Source organism: Crinia signifera, chromosome 8 (assembly GCF_055691185.1).
Source record: "Crinia signifera chromosome 8, ASM5569118v1, whole genome shotgun sequence".
NCBI lineage: Eukaryota > Metazoa > Chordata > Amphibia > Anura > Myobatrachidae > Crinia > Crinia signifera.
Genome location: NC_139224.1, coordinates 68,221,542 through 68,240,091, shown reverse-complemented (window position 1 = coordinate 68,240,091; position 18,550 = coordinate 68,221,542). Strand labels below are relative to the sequence as shown.

The 18,550-nt window shown below is 43.1% G+C and overlaps 1 protein-coding gene across 1 annotated transcript in view; it reads right to left on the bottom strand.

The window, feature by feature from the left end:
* Positions 1-3,512: 3,512 nt before the first annotated feature.
* SLC25A17 (solute carrier family 25 member 17) overlaps positions 3,513-18,550 on the bottom strand; it is a 92,812-nt gene continuing 77,774 nt past the window's right edge. Inside the window, exons 7-9 of the mRNA XM_083156642.1 lie at positions 15,026-15,121; positions 9,441-9,523; positions 3,513-3,760 (exon numbers count right to left, since the gene is read on the bottom strand). Of these exons, the coding sequence (XP_083012768.1) occupies positions 3,622-3,760; positions 9,441-9,523; positions 15,026-15,121 (318 nt within the window). The 3' untranslated portion in view covers positions 3,513-3,621. The remainder of the gene's footprint in view (positions 3,761-9,440; positions 9,524-15,025; positions 15,122-18,550) is intronic.

The following is an 18,550-nucleotide window of genomic DNA, read 5'->3' as shown; positions in this document are numbered from 1 at the left end:
CTGTGCAGCCAGAGGTTCTGGTTTCTGAAGAGCAGTCCCAGCTGATACTCCAGCTGGAATGGATTGTTCTCATTTCCCATTTCCCAGCTGCAGCACATGATTAAGTTTGAGGGCCTGTCTGCATGTGCTGCTATCATTGGTTCTTGTCTAGTATTTATCCACTTAAAGTTCATTCCTGATAACTTGTACCTGATTCTCTTACAGTAAATACATCCATCCTGCATCCATGGCTTATTCCTCTCCAGCAAGTACAACTTTTGTCTTGCAGTTCACCTGCCTAGACAGGTGAATCCGTAACAGGAATGGCTTCCGTCTGGCCACTCTACCATACAGGCCTGATTGGTGGATTGCTGCGGAGATGGTTGTCCTTCTAGAACAGGCCTGGCCAACCTGTGGCTCTCCAGATGTTGTGAAACTACAAATCCCATCATGCCTTGCCACCGTTTTGCTATAAGGGAGTGTTAAAACTGTGGCAAGGCATGCTGGGATTTGTAGTTTCACAACATCTGGAGAGCCACATGTTGGCCTGTCCTGTTCTAGAACATTGATGGCTAACCTTAACACTCCAGCTGTTGTTGAACTACACATCCCAGCATGCTCTGCATCATATTTAGGATGGCAAAATAGCAAAACTGAAGCAGAACATGCTGTGTAGTTCAACAACAGCTGGAGTGTCAAGGTTAGCCATCAAGGTTTTAGAAGGTTCTCCTCTCTTTACAGAGGAATGCTGTAGATCTAACAGAGTGACCATTTTCTTGGTCTGTTCTTGGTCACCTCAATGAATAGCGCCCTTATCACCTGATCACTCAATTTAGCCAGACAGCCAGCTCTAGGAAGAGTCCTGGTGGTTGTGAACTTCTTCCAATTACGGATGATGGAGGCCACTGTGCTCATTGGGACCTTCAAAGCAGCAGATATTTTTCTGTCTCGTAAGTCTACAGGCAATTCCTTTGACTTCATGCTTAATTTGTGCTCTGAAATGCACTGTCAAGTGTAGGACCTTATATAGACAGGTGTGTGCCTTACCAAATCATGTCCAATCAACTGAATTTACCACAGGTGGAATCCAATTAAGCTGTAGGAACAACTCTATAATCAGTCAAAGTTGTGAAAACTTACAGATTGGAGCAGCTCAATAGAGCCAAGCTCACGCGCCCCATTCTGCCATAGCCTTCCTCCGGTCTCCAGCAGGTCCACCAGTCTGCCCCCCCACTGCCTTGCTGATGGGGACTTGTGAGGGTGAGATGCTCGTACGTCCTTGTCAGATGGAGCTACTGTCCACCAGCTCAGAAGATCTGTTGATCCTGCAGGCTAACTGACAGGCACTTCATCTGTACATGTGATTTTTTTTTTCCCATTTTTAATGTGCAAAAATCTCCCAAAAACTTATGGAGTATTGTGTGTAGAATTTTGAGGGGAAAAATGAATTTATTACATTTTGCCATAAAGCTGTAACATAACAAAATGTTGAAAAAAATTAAGTGCTGTGAATAATTTCCAGATGCACTATATATGTGAATCTTTTCTAGCAAATTCTAGTGTATGCTTTTACCTGGCTGGCACCTGTCATATATTAACAGTGTAGACTTTAGAACACCTTGCAATAATATCTGTACACCAAAACATGCCCAAACCCATGTAGAACAGAAAGTTCCCTCAATTTACCACCAGCCAACTGGCAAAAAATTAGACCAACTTAATATGCATAAAAATGGACAATCTATCGTTCACTTAGAGAACAAGAAAGGGTCTCTGGACACCAGTGCAACCCCTTTCCAGCTTCGGGGAATCCTCCTGTACCTTCCCGGTCCCCTTCTATCTAGTGGACCGCAGGAGTCTGACCGATTGCCTGCTGAAATTCACGATCCCCGTCTGACAGACGCCGAGGTGAGCGAGCAGCTGGAGGGATGTCGGTGGCAGCGCTTACTGCCGGGCTTAGCGCCTATGAGACCGCGCTTAATCATCACAGCGCCCCCCTGTTATACAGAGTCTTTGCAGCCGTTCATCACAGTCGGCACAGTATTGCCATAATTAACCTCTCCTTCAACTGCTAGAGACTATCTGTAAAAAGGCTCCCTCCAGGACTGGAGGTGCAGAGGTGAGGTCCAATTCAAGCAGGACAAACTTAATATCTCTGGAGGCACACTATACATATACTGTATAAGGAGGACAAGGACTGTTCTAACAAAGTACCCATTTAATACATATCTTCTAAGGAACTATATGCATATACCTCAACTGAGCAATTAATATGGTCTTGCAGGTGGATTCATATGAGATGTGATTTTAATTTTATTTCTAATTGTATGTACTGTATGAATATATTTTTATTAATATATATGTGCATTAAAATAAAAATATATTTTTTTATATATACTTAAAAATGTGAAAAAATGTGTCTTGCGCTCTCTTACATAATTAGATATACTTAGAGAAGAACACTGCACATTGGTTTGCTTAACCTGGTACATTCAAAAAGCGTATTTCCCCATTGATGATGGGGAAAATTGCTGGGCTGAAAAATCGCTTAGTGCACACACACTAAGCGATTTTTGCCCATCTAAGCTATTTTACCGGGGGTGGGGTTGGACTGCTTTCCATAGCAGGATGCTATGGAAAGTCATACACCCAGTCACTCATATTTTGGTAACACAGGGCCTTATTCTAGTTCACTCTTTCTGACAAAATCCTTCTTAGATGGACAAAACTATGTGCACTGCAGGGGGGCAGATGTAAAATGTGCAGAGAGAATTAGATTTGGGTGAGTTATTTTGTTTCTGTGCAGGGTAAATAATGGCTGCTATATTTTTACACTGCAATATACCATATATACTCGAGTATAAGCCTACTTTTTCAGAACATTTTTTATGCTGAAAAAGCCCCCCTCGGCTTATACTCGAGTGAGGGTCCCGCTTGAGTCAATAAGTTTTCCCAGTTTTTTTGTTGTACAATGTAAATTCGGGTCGACTTATACTCGAGTATATACGGTAGATCTCACTTTGAAGTAAAACCCCACCCAAATCTATTCTCTCGGCACAATTAACATCTGCCCCAACTGCAGTGCACATGGTTTTGTCCATCTAAGAAGGATTTTGTCAGAAAGAGTGAACTAGAATAAGGCCCACAAGGAGCTGTGCATCAGGACTAATAGCTGGGCCGTACACACTGGGTGGCTTTTGAGCTGAAAGCAGCTCAAATTGCAAAAAACTGAGCTGCGCTCAGCTCAAAACCACCCAGTGTGTATGGGCCTTTAGACTGCACAATGCAGTTATAATTTACCATGGAAGAAGGGAATGTAGTACAATGTGCTCTTGATAGGGTATGACCATGACATACTGTAAATTACAACAATTCAAAAAATAAAATAAAACCAGGGAAATAAGTAGTTAGAATTTGTCTTTATCATGCTAAGCTTTTCAAAGCTCATTTGAGTGTACGGATGTTCTCATACAGTAAATTTATGCTGCAAAGATTTACAATAAACAAATAAGAAAAACAAATGGCTCATAGGATTAAAACTAAAAACTTTTTTTTTTATTTACTTAAAAAAAATCTGTTTCAGAAGTGTAGAATTCAATGGAGAAGACAGGTTTAATTACAATGTACTATATTCAACTTTTCTTATTGCTGGTTTAGTCCCATAAGCCGAAAAGTCAGGGTGGACAATTTTTCATACACAAGGAACATGAGAGCAGCTGTCAACACAGTTTGCAGGAGTTTTGCTTCTAGGCCTTTGTAGAGGCCTAGAAATCCTAAACGCCTGCAATAAAAAAGACACATGCATTATTACAGACTGAAAATGAAAATATTATTTTATAAAATTGCCTTATGCTCAACATACACACAATAGAAAGCAGTGTAAATAGACTTGAAAATTATAAAAATCTCTCTCTACATTAGCAATGCAGTTAAGATCCCAGCGTTCAGAAAACAGATGCAGTCACCCAGACTGAAGGTCAGAATGCCAGTGGCAGAATCCCCAAATCAATGGAGGTGCTGGAATCCTGACTGCGGGCAACTCGACTATAAGTATGCTGGTCAGGTTAGGGGTAGAGTGTGGAGTGGGAAGGGGGGCTTGGTTTAGGCTGCAGAGTATAAAGGTTAAGGTTAGGCAGTAGAAGGAATGGTTAATATTAGGCTGTGGGGGGGAGAGTTAGGGCTATTTCACACGCTCCGGCTCCTGCTGAGCGGCGAAATCCCGCACGGCCATGCCGCACACAGTAGTTTACAATGGAGGGAATGGCCACAGCCTGGCAGCCGTCCCTTCCAGTGGTGGGATCCGGCTGCAACTGGGCCGTGGCCGTCCCATGTGAATGGACATATTTGTGTCCATTATTAACCGCTGTGTGCGGCACGGCTTCCTGGCCGTGCGGGATTTAGCCGCCCAGCAGAAGCCGGAGCGTGTGAAATAGCCCTTAGGGTTAGGCTGTGGGGAGGGAGGGTTAGGAGGGGGCAGGGAAAATCAGAATACTTCCCAGACCCCTGTCGAGATTCTTTGCTGCTGACTGTTTTCTGACTGCCGGTTATCTGTATGTATTCTCTGCAGTAACATGAGTGAGTGATAAAGAAAATTGCATTTATGTGTCTTGGATCGTGTCCCAAGTTGCTGCCCTGGCACTAATAGGTACAGTATTATTACTTATTTTTTATTATTATTTTTTTTTGCTTTACCCTCATAATGACCATGATAATGGTAGCATTAACTTCAGACTATTTTCAGCTTTCTTATGCGGGGTACACAACAGGACGACCCGCTCAGGATGCACGATGTGAGAGGGTCGTCAGTGTTTCTTCGGACCCACTCAAGATGGAAGCGGGATGTGCACCGTGAGCGGGTCCGATTCGATGGCGACCCGCACCCAGGAGTATGGTCGTTATTCAGATCCAACCTGCTGCTGAATAACGACCGACCCGCGGGACTGCGCATCGGATCGGTATCGGTCCACACCAGGATAGAAAAGGGCCCAATCACCACAGAATCTACATCCAATCGGTCAGAATTGGATCTAGATTGATGGGATCGGACCCTTGTCGTCCTGGTGTGTACCCAGGATTACATTCCATTTTGGCTTCTAAAAGATTCCCTCAATCAATTGCAGGACAATAGGGAAAAGGACATACATTAAACATAGTCAGGGCTAGATGATTAGTTGGGCATATGGAACTACATCTCCAGGCCACCAGATAAACATAGGCCCATCATAATGACAGTATAATGATGATGATCAGCTGCCCTGTTGGGCATAAATTGTAAGTATTAAATTTGTATCTATTTTCCTCCCAAAATGATGGAATTCTTCTACTTTTTTTTTTAGGGAGACATTGGAGCTGATAGTGTAGAGCAGGGGTGGCCAACCCGCGGCTGCGGCTCCCGAGATCACTCCCTTGTCATTGTAATGTGGCTGCTTAGAGTGGGCAAGCGTTGCGCGTCCCCTGCAGCGGGACGCACTTGATCGGAAGTTTGTGTGTCCAGGTATTATGCGGCCGGCACTGTCCAGTGCACCCCTCCCCCTTGGTGCACTTCAAGTTCCGCAATCTGCGTTCCACAGCCCGGAGGCAGTGTGCGTGCCATCTGACCAGGGCTGTCAGGGATTGTGCGGCCAGCATTGTTTGCGGAAGCCAGAGGGGAGCAGAGTACAGGAGGGCAGCAGGGGAGAGGACGGAAATGGAGCGCAGGAAAGGAGGGGAACTGAGTTAGCGGGGGGCGGGCGAGTGCGCCCGAGGAGAGAAGATCACACCTGGCGTACCTAAGGGTCCCAGCCAGGGACAGATTTCTTCACTATGGCTCACTCAGAACAAGCGCCCACCTTCCACCATGGTGATCATGTGGGACCTGCTGCACGGGATAAGAGCCCATCAGTTTCTGCCTGGGAACTCATCTACAGTATGTGTATATGCTGGTGATCTGTGTGTGTGTATATCATGTTGTATGTAAGTGTATCTTAATGCTTCCTAGGCTGAATTTCTGTTCCAATCAACCCCCTTTATCCATCTATGCCCCCATGTGATTCTCTGCCCGTCTATGCCCCCCACCCTCTGTCTATGCCCCCTCCCCCCCCACCCTCTGTCTATGCCCCCTCCCCCCCTCTGTCTATGCCCCCTCCCCCCCACCCTCTTTCTATGCCCCCTCCCCCCACCCTCTGTCTATGCCCCCACCCTCCCACCCTCTGTCTATGCCCCCACCCTCTGTCTATGCCCCCTCCCCCTGTTTATGCCCCCTCCCCCCACCCTCTGTCTATGCCCCCTCCCCCCACCCTCTGCCTATGCCCCCTCCCCCCACCCTCTGCCTATGCCCCCTCCCCCCACCCTCTGTCTATGCCCCCCACCCTCAGTCTATGCCCCCCCACCCTCTGTCTATGCCCCCTCCCCCCCACCCTCTGTCTATGCCCCCTCCCCCCCCACCCTCTGCCTATGCCCCCTCCCCCCACCCTCTGTCTATGCCCCCTCCCCCCCCCACCCTCTGTCTATGCCCCCCCACCCTCTGTCTATGCCCCCTCCCCCCCACCCTCTGTCTATGCCCCCTCCCCCCAGCATCTGTGTATGCCCCCTCCCCCCCACCCTCTGTGTATGCCCCCTCCCCCCCACCCTCTGTCTATGCCCCCCCCCCCCACCCTCTGTCTATGCCCCCTCTGCTTCCCACTCACCATCTATGCACCCTCCCTCCCATTTGCTGCCTATTTGTCCCCCTTTCCCTTACCAGTCCTGTGTATGCCCCCATTTAATTCTAGGTCTCTCTTACTCCTCACTCTCTTCCTCTCTCTCTCTCACTCTCTCCTGCTCACACCCCTCTCTTTTTATCTTGATCCTCCATACCGCCTCATATTGGGTTGCATAGATAGATAGCATTTTTGGCAGGGCAGATCAAATGCAGGGAGCGCCGGTCATTTAACAATGGGGCGTGGCCTTGATGGAAATAGGCCACCCCCATTGTTGCATAGTATCGGCTCTTTGTCTTACTATAAAAAAAAATTTGGCTCATTGCCTCTGATTGGTTGGCCACCCCTGGTGTAGAGGTACAAGCCCATGTGGCAATGGTCATACATTAGGTTCTCTGCTTCTTACAAAAAGGCCTTGATCATTTTTAGTCCTAGGCTTTTGTGCCCCTTAATCCAGCAATGAATATTGTTTTCATGTCTGCGTGTATTTTTCTAATAACTGATCAATTGGCAGATACTAACTATCATATAGCTACTCCTACATTAAATATTTACTGCTTTAAATATTTTTTTGAAATCTGAAGTTGTTTTACAGAATATCACTTGATCCAAGTGAAAACGCAAAAGCATTTAATTTAGTGTTTGTACACTAAAAATATTTAGATTCCTGTATTTGTTCTGTGTGTTTTACCATTAATGATTTTGCCCAGTGTGTATGGACAGCTATGAACGCTGTCATCGAAAGCCGCTCAGTGCATACACACTGGAGCAGTTTCCCTCCCTGCCCAGCGCTGTTAGCGGGGGGCAGACGGCTTTCCATAGCGCAGTGCTATGGAAAGCTGTTCACAAAGATGCTCATCTGCTGTAATACCAGCAGATGAACGGCTTTCCCGGTGATGCAGGAGCGCGCATCACCGCTCACCGTTGGGCCGTACACACTGGGCGGCTTTGAGATGAAAGCCACTCAAAACACCAACTTTGAGCGGCTTTCAGCTCAAAATCGCCCAGTGTATATGGGCCTTTCGCCTTTGTGCATTGATTTATTGTTCAAAAAATTGTGTTTCTTTAAAATAAATAAATAGAGGCATCTGATCAAGTATGATGAGAAATTCCATTAGTAAGTTTTGGCAAAGTAGAAGGCTCAGGGGTGAAATGAGACAAGGTACAAGTTGAAGGGGTGAGAAATAGCAGATGGAGTAGTTTTATGGATTTAATGGTGCAATATAGGCACACACATATATTGCAGCACTTTACAGATGCCCTAATGGAGCTTACAATCTATATTCCCTACCACACTTACACATGCACACATTCGTTCTAAGGTTAATTTTGTTAGGAGCCAAAATACCCAGAGTAAACCCACGCAAGCACAGGGAGAATATAAAAACTCTGCACAGTTAGGGACATGTTGGGATGGTTAAGTAGGTGAGAGATTGACATTATTATAACGGTTTCCAATGCAATGCTATTAAATGCATGATACGTTTTGCTTTTTACACCTTGTTAACCATTAACAACTACCCCTTGGACTTAATGAATATACATATATGTGTCCACATACATATATCCTACATACACTACAAGTTGTGTTACAAATAGGCCCTTATTCTGGTTCACTCGCAAAGGCAAACTCCTTCTCAAATGAACAAAACCATGTGCACTGCAGGTGGGTGGCACAGATGTAACATGTGCAGAAAGATTTAGATTTTAGAGTTAATTTTTTCTATGCAGGGAAAATATGGACTGCTTTATTGTTACACTGCAATATAGATCTGACTTTGAAGTAAAACCCCACCCAAATCTAATTTTCTCTGCACAAGTTACATCTGCCCCACCTGCAGTGCACATGGTTTTGTCTATTCAAGAAGGAATTTGCCTTTGCGAGTGAACCAGAATAACCCCCATAATGCATGAGCGCTCTATGACTTTGGAGTGCTGAAAGTCTTGCATGCAACCTTTTCCATTTGTTGGTATCTATTCATGCATTTTACCTTGCATGGTGCCATAGTTTCCCCTATTGACAGGATTTAGAACTAATTTTTTTTGGTACTTATGTAATATCTGGGCTCCCGTTTTTCTTATGAGACCGCGTCCCCTTGCGGGGCTCGCTGCGCTCGCCACGCTTCGGGCACGGTGGCTCGCTGCGCTCGCCACACTATATAAAATCAACTCCATGCTTAGTTGGATAGTAGGGGTATGAAAAAATGGGGTGCATTTAACATGGGAGCCCAGATAATACATAAGTACCTTTTTTTTTTTTTTATGTAATCCTTCTCCATATGCTTTGAAAAGAATACTTAGTATACGCGGAGGCATTCTGCGTATTAGGCAGCAGACAGAATATGGAAACTTTTGTTATGGTCACATAATCACATTGCATTTTATACTTGACTATGCTTCTGGGTGGCTCCCAAGGCACTCCCGGGAAAGTGAGAAACTCTCCTTTTTTGGCATCCTAACAACCAGCAGCCCAACTCACTGACTTAAGTGACTAGACAGCACATTTAGTACAGCAGAATGGAACTATATATTTACATCTCATACCCCAACATCAAATACTGGTGAGCTTACTCTCTGTAAGGTTTTTAACAGGGCCAGGATTGGATGGTTTGGGAAACCCATTTACCTTGAACCATGACAGTGGACCTGCAAGCCTGGGTTGAATTCATGGGTAACAAGACCTGGGTTTTTGTTTTTTTTGGGAGGGGAACGAGGGGAAGGGGGAACAGTTTGTGTTCGGTGTATATGCATATTGTATATTTCTCACACACTGAAAAAGCATACCTGACACGTTGCTTAAGAAGGTAAATGACACTGCGTAAACTTCCCAGAGTCCTTTGCTCTGGATTTAGCTTCTCATGGCCAAACTGCAAAAATCAAAACAAACGATTTACATAATTTGAAAAAAAATTGAAAAAAAGATAAATAATAAAAATAATAATGAAATTAAAAAGGTAAAAAAAGAACTATTATTCCCATAATTTATACATATGAGGGTATAGTGAAAGTATTGGACCCGGGTATTCTTATCTAGTGCAAAAGTTTGTAGATGTTAAGGGGGGTATTCAATGTCAGGGGCACGGCTGTCGAGCAAGCTCGACAGCTGTGCCCCTGTCCCGTTCTCGCTTTGCTCGACTGGAGCTCAGCGGTCGGGATTCAATGTCCCGGCCGCCGAGCGGCGAGAAGGGGGCGTGGCCGCGAGTTGAGGACGGAAATAGACGAGCTCCGGCAGGTAGCTCGCCTATTTCTGGCTTTTCTCGGCAGAACGAGCCCGACAGCTTGTGATGTCAGGCTCGTTCTGCGGAGAACCCCTGTTCAATGCTGTCGGGGAAGACAGCATTGAATAGGGCCCCGCAGCCATCTCCCCCGTCGGGAGATGGCTGCGGGAGGTCGACACACATTGCATACCCCCCTAAGTGTTGAGACCAGAAGTTAACTATTATGCATTTTTTTTTTTTGAAAATTACTTTTTTATTGATGTTATAATTTGAAACAACACAGGACGCATAGACGAAAAAAAGACATAAACAGCAATAATATTGAAAAAAGGAAAAGAGGAAAAAGAAAAGAAAACAGCTGAAAAATAATTATTGATAATACACAAGTTGAATATGTCAGGTAAATCAGATTAAAACCGGAAATTAAGCATGTCCAATGATAAACAAAGCAGGTAAAGAAGATATGAACTCCACAAGGATAACATTACAATGTATGACTGTTAGGACCTGTGATACAGGTCGAGTATCCCGTATCCGAATATCCGTTATCCGAATTATTCCGAAAACCATACTTTCCAGAAAGTGGAAAAAAAAATTTGTTTAGCTAAAAACTCACTGGGGACATCTGTAACAGCACTACTGAGGACATGACATGTAACTGCTACTATATATGTACAAGAAAATGATTGCTTGGCATTCAAATTCAATATCTGAGATAGTACACAAATTTTGTTTCATGTTTTGAAACCTTGTTTTTTGAACAAATAAAATATATTTGTGTGTATTTTATGTGGTAATAAAATATATTTGTGTTTATTTTATGTGTTTATACAGCATAAATGCAAGATACTGTACTTCAAAATACATCATTGAAATATTAAAATATTCCAAAATACGGAATAATCCGTTATCCAAAATTCTCCTGGTCCCGAGCATTTTGGATACGGGATACTCAACCTGTACTGCTAGGCGAGTTCAACACTGATAAATCTGTATGGGTGCTACAGGTACCCGGATGACCTTCCTTCTCCCTGTATTCAGTCCACCTGAACCATTTAATGTGAATAGAAGACACTTTAGAGGCATAAGCAACATCAGAGGTTTCAAATAGAAAGTGCTTATGTATCTTATTTTCAATCATTTGAATACTAGGAAGATCTGGGGACTTCCAAAATTAGGCGATAGAAGCTTTAGCCGCTACCAATATATGTCCTAGGCGGTATCTGTCCCCAGCTGGTAATTCCCCTGGGAAGTAGTAAAAAAGTGCAATGAGGGGGTCTATAGGTATGGACTGATTTAGTACTTTGGATATGAGGAGAAAAACTTCTCTCCATAAGGGGCTCAGGGCCGGACAGGACCAGAAGACATGCAAAATATTCCCCACCATATTACATAGCCTCCAGCATTGCGAGGAGACAGAGGGCCAAAACTTATGGAGCCGGTCTGGGGTAAGGTAGGCCCTGTTGACCAGCTTAAAATACATCTCCAAGTGATTAACACACTTTGAGATTTTGAAACAAGTGCGAAAAATGAACCTTCACACCTCTTTGGAGAATACATTTGGCAAATCCCTCTCCCATTGAAGCTGAGAGGAGAACCTCTTCTTCAAACCTATAGAGATCAAGTATCTATACCAGCGAGAGACACCTCCTTTTGCGGTTGTAGCGACAAAGAATGAAAGTATTATGTATTGATGTAGAATAGATGTAATTGTGAGGTAACAGTATGGATGATGGTGCTTCTAATGATTACTCTGCTGGTTTGTATTGATAGCAGCCTTCCTGTAACATACAGGATGACCTATGTCGAAGTCCACGTTTAGTCCCTTGGGGGTTAGGGTCCCCATGTTGTAGATGAATTTTGTTTCTTATTTTGTTAGGGCTGTGTCTTGGTTGCCTCATCTCCAATCGATCTTTACTTTTTTTTATCCCAATAAATTTCAGTGACTTGGGATTGATGTGATGTTTATCTTTGTAGTGTGAGGGGATACTGTGGTTTTCTTTCTTGTTGGTGATATTGCAGATATGTTCCTGGATGCGTACGTGTAGCTTTCTTTTTCCTATATATAGACAACCCCCTTGGTGTTACATGTTATACGTTCTCTGATTTTTAGTGTTTTACTATTGGATGTGGATACTACTTCTTTGGTGATTTCTAGACTGTCCTGTCGGGTTTTTTTTTACATGCAGTACAGCAGCCACATCTTGAGAACCGCTTGGTGTTTATTTAAATGAAACTCCTTATCCAAAGTGAAAGTAGACTTTCACTTTGGAGCTTGGAGGAATCACATTACTTTTTTTTGGTGATCCCAATCATATAAGGGAATTTTGAGTTTAGTTAATAGGAATTTTAACATCCAATAAGGACTAGAATTCCAGCATTGGAATCATTTGAACCACCAGAGTCTCTTCTAGACATGCTATAAGGATTAATATTCCTTGGAAGCAGCAGTAACAGGGCTATATGATAATACAGCATACAAATAGACACCTAATGCTGCAGTAGTGATCTGAAATCCATCCTAGGACGCAGGCATCAGATAAGTTACACACCATTGGGGACACTTAAGCTGTCTAGCTGTGCAAGGATTGAGATACAGTATCTGGCCTTTTCCCTACCACTAAGTGGTGATGACACACTTCTGTTTTCTTAAAATAAAGACTCCTCCCCATTCCCCCAAACGGAATCAGACTGTCAACCACTGAAAGTCTGATATTGTTGCATGACCCATTCGCTCACATGCAGAATGGTCTCTGCGCATGCTCAAAGCACCGAGCTTTGGGGGCACATCTATCCGGACCTGAATGAGGTCCTTTGACATGCAGTGGTCATTGAGGCTGCACTTTGATACTATGCATACAAATATAAAATCCCTGTAATCAGATGTCTAAGATATATGAAGTGGTGTACATGCTATACATGTATAACATTTGTTCTACACAGTTGCTATTGAAGATGCACCAATTACTTTACCTGCGCATAATTCCAGATATAATCTATATCCTATGCCAATCATGCCTGCCCGTGAGAATTTTTCACTCTTAAAATGTCTATACTGTACATTTTTTTATAAGCACACACGATAAGTTTGGAAAACTGACTGTACTCTTTGAGAATGTGTTATTGGACATTGCATGATTTATGTAACACTATTATTGCGACAGACCACTTAATATTAATTAGTTAATATTGATACTCTATTGGGCACTGTGCGATCTCTGTACCACTAATATTTGTTCTGTCGCAAATAAAAATACGTTTAAATTTTTTTTTTTTTAAACATTCATTCTGATACAGAGTGTGCACAGGCAATTTACTGCTTGCAGATTATTTAAAATAACTTTGCTTTAGTTTGGATAACTGATGACCTTGCACTATGTAGTAAAGATGTTTTATGGTATTAACTGCACTCAAGGAACTGTAAATTGACTGCATTCCTACTAATCAACTGAGCCAGGATTAATATCTTTAGTGGACCAAGATTTAACACCTTGAGAGATCGGGTAGCATGGACATGGACAGATCTTACACTATAAATAATATTTTATAATCATTACAAATCCTAATATATTTGGAAATGACGGAGCAAGTTTTTTTCACTGTTAGCCATGGATATAATTACAGTGAAAAATCTCACAATACAGTTTTATTAGTACTACCAGGGCTTAACGTGGTCCTGAAGAGGTGATGGAACTCCTTTCACCTAACATCGCCCCCCCCCCCCCACACACACACACACACAACACAGAGTAGCACAATCTTGTACACATTACACTGCATGTAGTGCCCTTGATTCATATTGAATCCCACAATAGTGCCCCTTATATGCATAATGTCCACAGTTGTGCTGCTTATACACACCTGCACTGTGTCCCTCCAGCAGCTTTCCCACCTCTGAGTCCCGCCAACAAGCACAGAACCTGCTCCTCTTTCTGGCTCTTCTTCACTTCAGCAGCGGTGACGGCATGACATCACATACACTGTGCCAGAAGAAGAAGCCGCTGGGACAGGCTTTTCTGTTGGAATTACTGTTCAGGGCTGTGGTGGAGGTGGAACTCAGTTCCCCCTACCATTAGAGGTGGTGGAACTCAGTTCCACCCTTTTTCCTCTCACGTTAACTCTTGAATACTACTGTAATTGAGACATAGGGGGGGTTATTCTGGTTGATTCGCAAGGCTGCAAATTAGCAGCCTTGTAAATCCACCAAACCCCACCGGGCGAATGTACACCCACCCGCCCCTCCCCTCCACAGCGTGGGTTCGCCCGCACAGGGTGCAAATGGATGTTTAACATATACATCCATTCGTATGCCGTGGGTAACCTCCCACATCTTTTGATGGTGGCTAACCATCGAAAGTTGTGGAAGGTACACGCATATAAAAGTGACTTTTAAGTCACTTCTATATGCGTGCACACTGGGTTGGATATGGGTGGGCAGCTGACATCCGGTGATGTCAGCTACCTGCCCCCTGCACCCGTGTCACCGCCTCATTACCATGACAGCACCCAGCGTTCTCATGGGAACGCCCATGTAACGCTGGGTGTTTCCATATTGTAATGGGGCAGCCCGGCGCCCCCCGCCCTGCTCTGCCCCCCCCCCCCCGCACGCCGGCGAATCAAAAGATGCGCAACATCAGTCCTCCATGCGAATGAATTACAAACACCCCTATACTGTAGATGTGATGAGCTATTCAGTTCAAAAACATTGCAGATACATTGTTTCAAGTCACCATAAGAGGAGGTAATGTCCCTAACATAGGAAATATGTGGTGTCAATTGGAAAATTTATATTGCCTTTTATATTTTAAAAACATTTAAATTTAATAAAGACCAATACATAGTTTTGTTAAACCAAGTTATACAGTATAGTATTAAAATTAGCAAATATTAAGATTATTTACTGTATAGGTTTTAATTAGATCATTTTGAGGTCCCACATGCAGTGCTAATTTAGAAAATACTAGTCTTTTGAAGTGTTATGCATGTAGAAATTCAGTGGTAATATACCATTGACCAATTAAATTGCTGATCACTAAAATAAAAACAAAATAAAATAGGGTTGAGGCTTTAATGTAAATATAAAAGTTTAGTTCCTATGATAGTAATCCAGTTAAAGCCCCCAATACAGTTTTATTTTTTTAATGAACATACCCGTAGTACAGATTGAACAGTCTGTAAAGGATAAGTGACAGTTGTGGCAATAGCTTTGGCAATAGCACCGATTACAAAGACCTCCACAGAAGAGAGCTGGTAGAAGAAAATAATCAGAATTAGTATTTACCAAAAATAGAAAAATAAAATAAAATTAGATAAATTACACCAGCATATCACACAACACAGGCAAACAACCAGGCCCCACATGCTGCAATGTTTTCTGGAAACTGAAAGATCAATGTATCAAGCAGTAACAACATTCCTTCATATACATTAAAAAGGCAAAACATTTTAACCATTGGCACCTTTGTATTCTCCAACCATAACCAACTGCCAATTTAAAAAAAACCTGGGATTTGCATCCCTACTGTATGCCCATAATATTCTCTGGACAGTGCTTTGCTCACTCACTATGCACACATCTGTATCTCTGACCATATTGGTTATCACACCAAACTGATCAGCTCGGATCCTGAGGTTTAAAAGCGCTTAGTCATATAGACGATGCGCCTTATATTGGCCAGTGCAGTGAATAACCATACTCTGAATAATTCAGTCTCAACATGAAGCTGCTTAGCTTATTAAGGGATTCAACTGGTAGGCTTCACCCTTCATCAAACTGGATACTATTAATATAATACAATCCCAATCTTCTCTGCTACATCTTGAAATTCAATTGTGAGGACATATATTTTATTATTTTAGTTACTGTATGCCATAGCAGTTTTATTAGGAATTTATACATACTACTAGAAATCTCAGGTATGCAGATGTATCCATCGAGCCTCCTTCGGCATGACTAGAAGGGTAGTTTAATGCAATTCTATGGTGTGACTCTGTAGCATCTGGCAAATGGTTTGCGGCATCTTATTTGCTGATAAAAATGTTGCATGTCTTTAGTGTGTGACTGCCACTGTATCTGCATAGGAAAAGGGGATTTTTGTAAGAACTTACCGTTCAAACCCCTTTCTCTGAGTCCAGTCCGGTGACACAGCTAACCTTGGGATGTAGAGGGACCGCAGGAGTCAAGGCACGTATTGCTGAAAGCTTTCCACTGGACGCAGGCTCCTCCCCTTCTGCATCCCATCATGCTTCAGTTCAACTTAAAAAGCACACTAGGATACACAACTCAGTACAATGCCCGACATCTTATGGTTATATGATTGTGCATATAAGCATGATGGGATGCAGAAGGGGAGGAGCCTGCGTCCAGTGGAAAGCTTTCAGCAATAGGTTCCTTGGCTCCTGCGGACCCTCCTACATCCCAAGGTTAGCTGTGTCATCGGACTGGACTCAGAGAAAGGGGTTTGAACGGTAAGTTTTTACAAAAATCCCCTTTTCTCTTTCGTCCAGTCCGGTGACACAGCTAACCTTGGGATGTTCACGAGCCGGTCCTTTGGGAGGGTACGCTCAGACTGCCAGTTCTCATCACTGCCCATCCGAATGAAGCGTCTTCTGACGCGAGCTCATGGAACCTGTAAAATTTGGTAAAGGTGTGAACAGAGGACCAAGTGGCAGCCCTGCACAACTGCTCCGCTGTAGCCCCATGGCGCACAGCCCAAGAGGAAGCTACTAACCTGGTGGTATGTGCATTAATCCGAGAAGGAACAGGTCTACCTACCTTGGTGTAACCAAAGGCAATTACTGACCTAAGCCACCTGGCAATAGTCTGCTTAGAAGCAGGCCAACCTCACTTGTGCACATCATACAGAACCAACAACACATCTGATTTGCGGATGTCTTTTACCCTTTCCACGTAAATTCGCAAGGTGCGAACTACTGTACGTCCAACTTTCTTAATTTGTCCCTGTTTCTTGCCCCTTCTGGAGGGGAAAACACCGGGAGCACAATCTCCTGGTTTAAATGAAAAAAAGAAACCACTTTTGATAAAAAATTAGGTACTGTTCGAAGCACAGCCCTATCCTCATGAAAAATTAAATGTGAGATAAATACCACCCCTGACATCTCTAAGGCCTTTTTGGACTACTATTCCCAATTATATAAAGCACCAGTAGATAACCCAGCAAGAGGGATGGAATTTATTAACGAAGCGAGGGTCCCAAAACTAACAAATTCAGAAAACATAGATCTGGCAAAACCCATCTCAGAACAGGAAATCAGGGAGGGAATTGGGAAATTACCTAGAGGTAAGGCACCTGGACCAGACGGGCTTAGCGCAGAATATTACAAGATTTTGACACCTCACCTGACACCCCATCTGCAGTCACTATTTAATTATATATTAGCGGGAGTGCCAGCATATAAAGATTTCAACAAGGCAAGAATTATCATAATACCCAAAGTCGGCAGAGACACTACACAAATAGCATCATACCGACCCATTTCCCTATTGAATCAGGATTTAAAAATCTTAACATCTATAATGGCAAACCGGCTACAAATAGTACTGCCCAAACTCCTTCATGAGTCTCAGTCGAGGTTTTTAAAAGGAAGGTCGTCAGTACACAATATACGTCAGGCCTTGTCTGTTATGGTACAAGCAGAAAGCAATCCTGAGGGGAGTATAGCAATGGTCAGTTGCGATGCAGATAAGGCCTTTGACAGAGTGGCGTGGCCACACCTCCTCAGAATGTTACACACTCAAAACCTGGGGGTAGGATTTATTACCTTTTTCCGTAAGTTATACGCATCACCCACAGCGTTCATAACGGTAAATGGCATGAACACACCGGAGTTTACACTCTTCCGAGGCACCAGGCAAGGCTGTCCCTTATCGCCGCTATTATTTAATATAGCAATAGACCCATTAATAAGACACTTTTACCTAGACAAAAGCTGGCAGGGCATACAGTTTGACAAAGAAATATTGAAGGTATCAGCATATGCAGACGACCTTTTGCTTTATTTTAAAAACCCTCAAGAAGCAATCCCCGGCCTGATGCAAACACTAGCTGACTTTGAACAAATATCTGGATTCAAAGTAAACAAAACAAAGACAAAAGCATTGGCACTACATACCAAGGCAAAATATAAATGGCACGAATCCTTCCCCTTTACATGGGCAACATCAACCCTGACATATTTAGGAATCAAAATATCGAAAAATACGACGGACATATATAACAATAATATTCTCCCAATAATTACACGAATACTGAAAGACCTTAAATCATGGAGATGTCTTCCATTATCATATATTGGAAGATGTCACCTGATAAAAATGGTGGCATTTCCACGCTTATTATATTATATACAAATGCTGCCATATATGTTGAAAGAAACAGATTTAAGGGTAATAAACACGGCAATAAGTAACTTCATCTGGGCAGGGAAAAAACCCCGAATATCTATGTTTAAGCTAAATCAGAGCCCTAATCTGGGAGGAATAAATTTGCCTTGTATAAGAAGTTATGTTTTGGCGGCCAACTACAGATATGCCATAGATTGGATAAATAACACAAACAACTACGCAAATGTCTCGATAGAACAAGCACTATGCCCAGACATACCGCTAAGTAGCTTGCTACACACGAGACCTTCAAAATTTCCATCTGAAGTGCT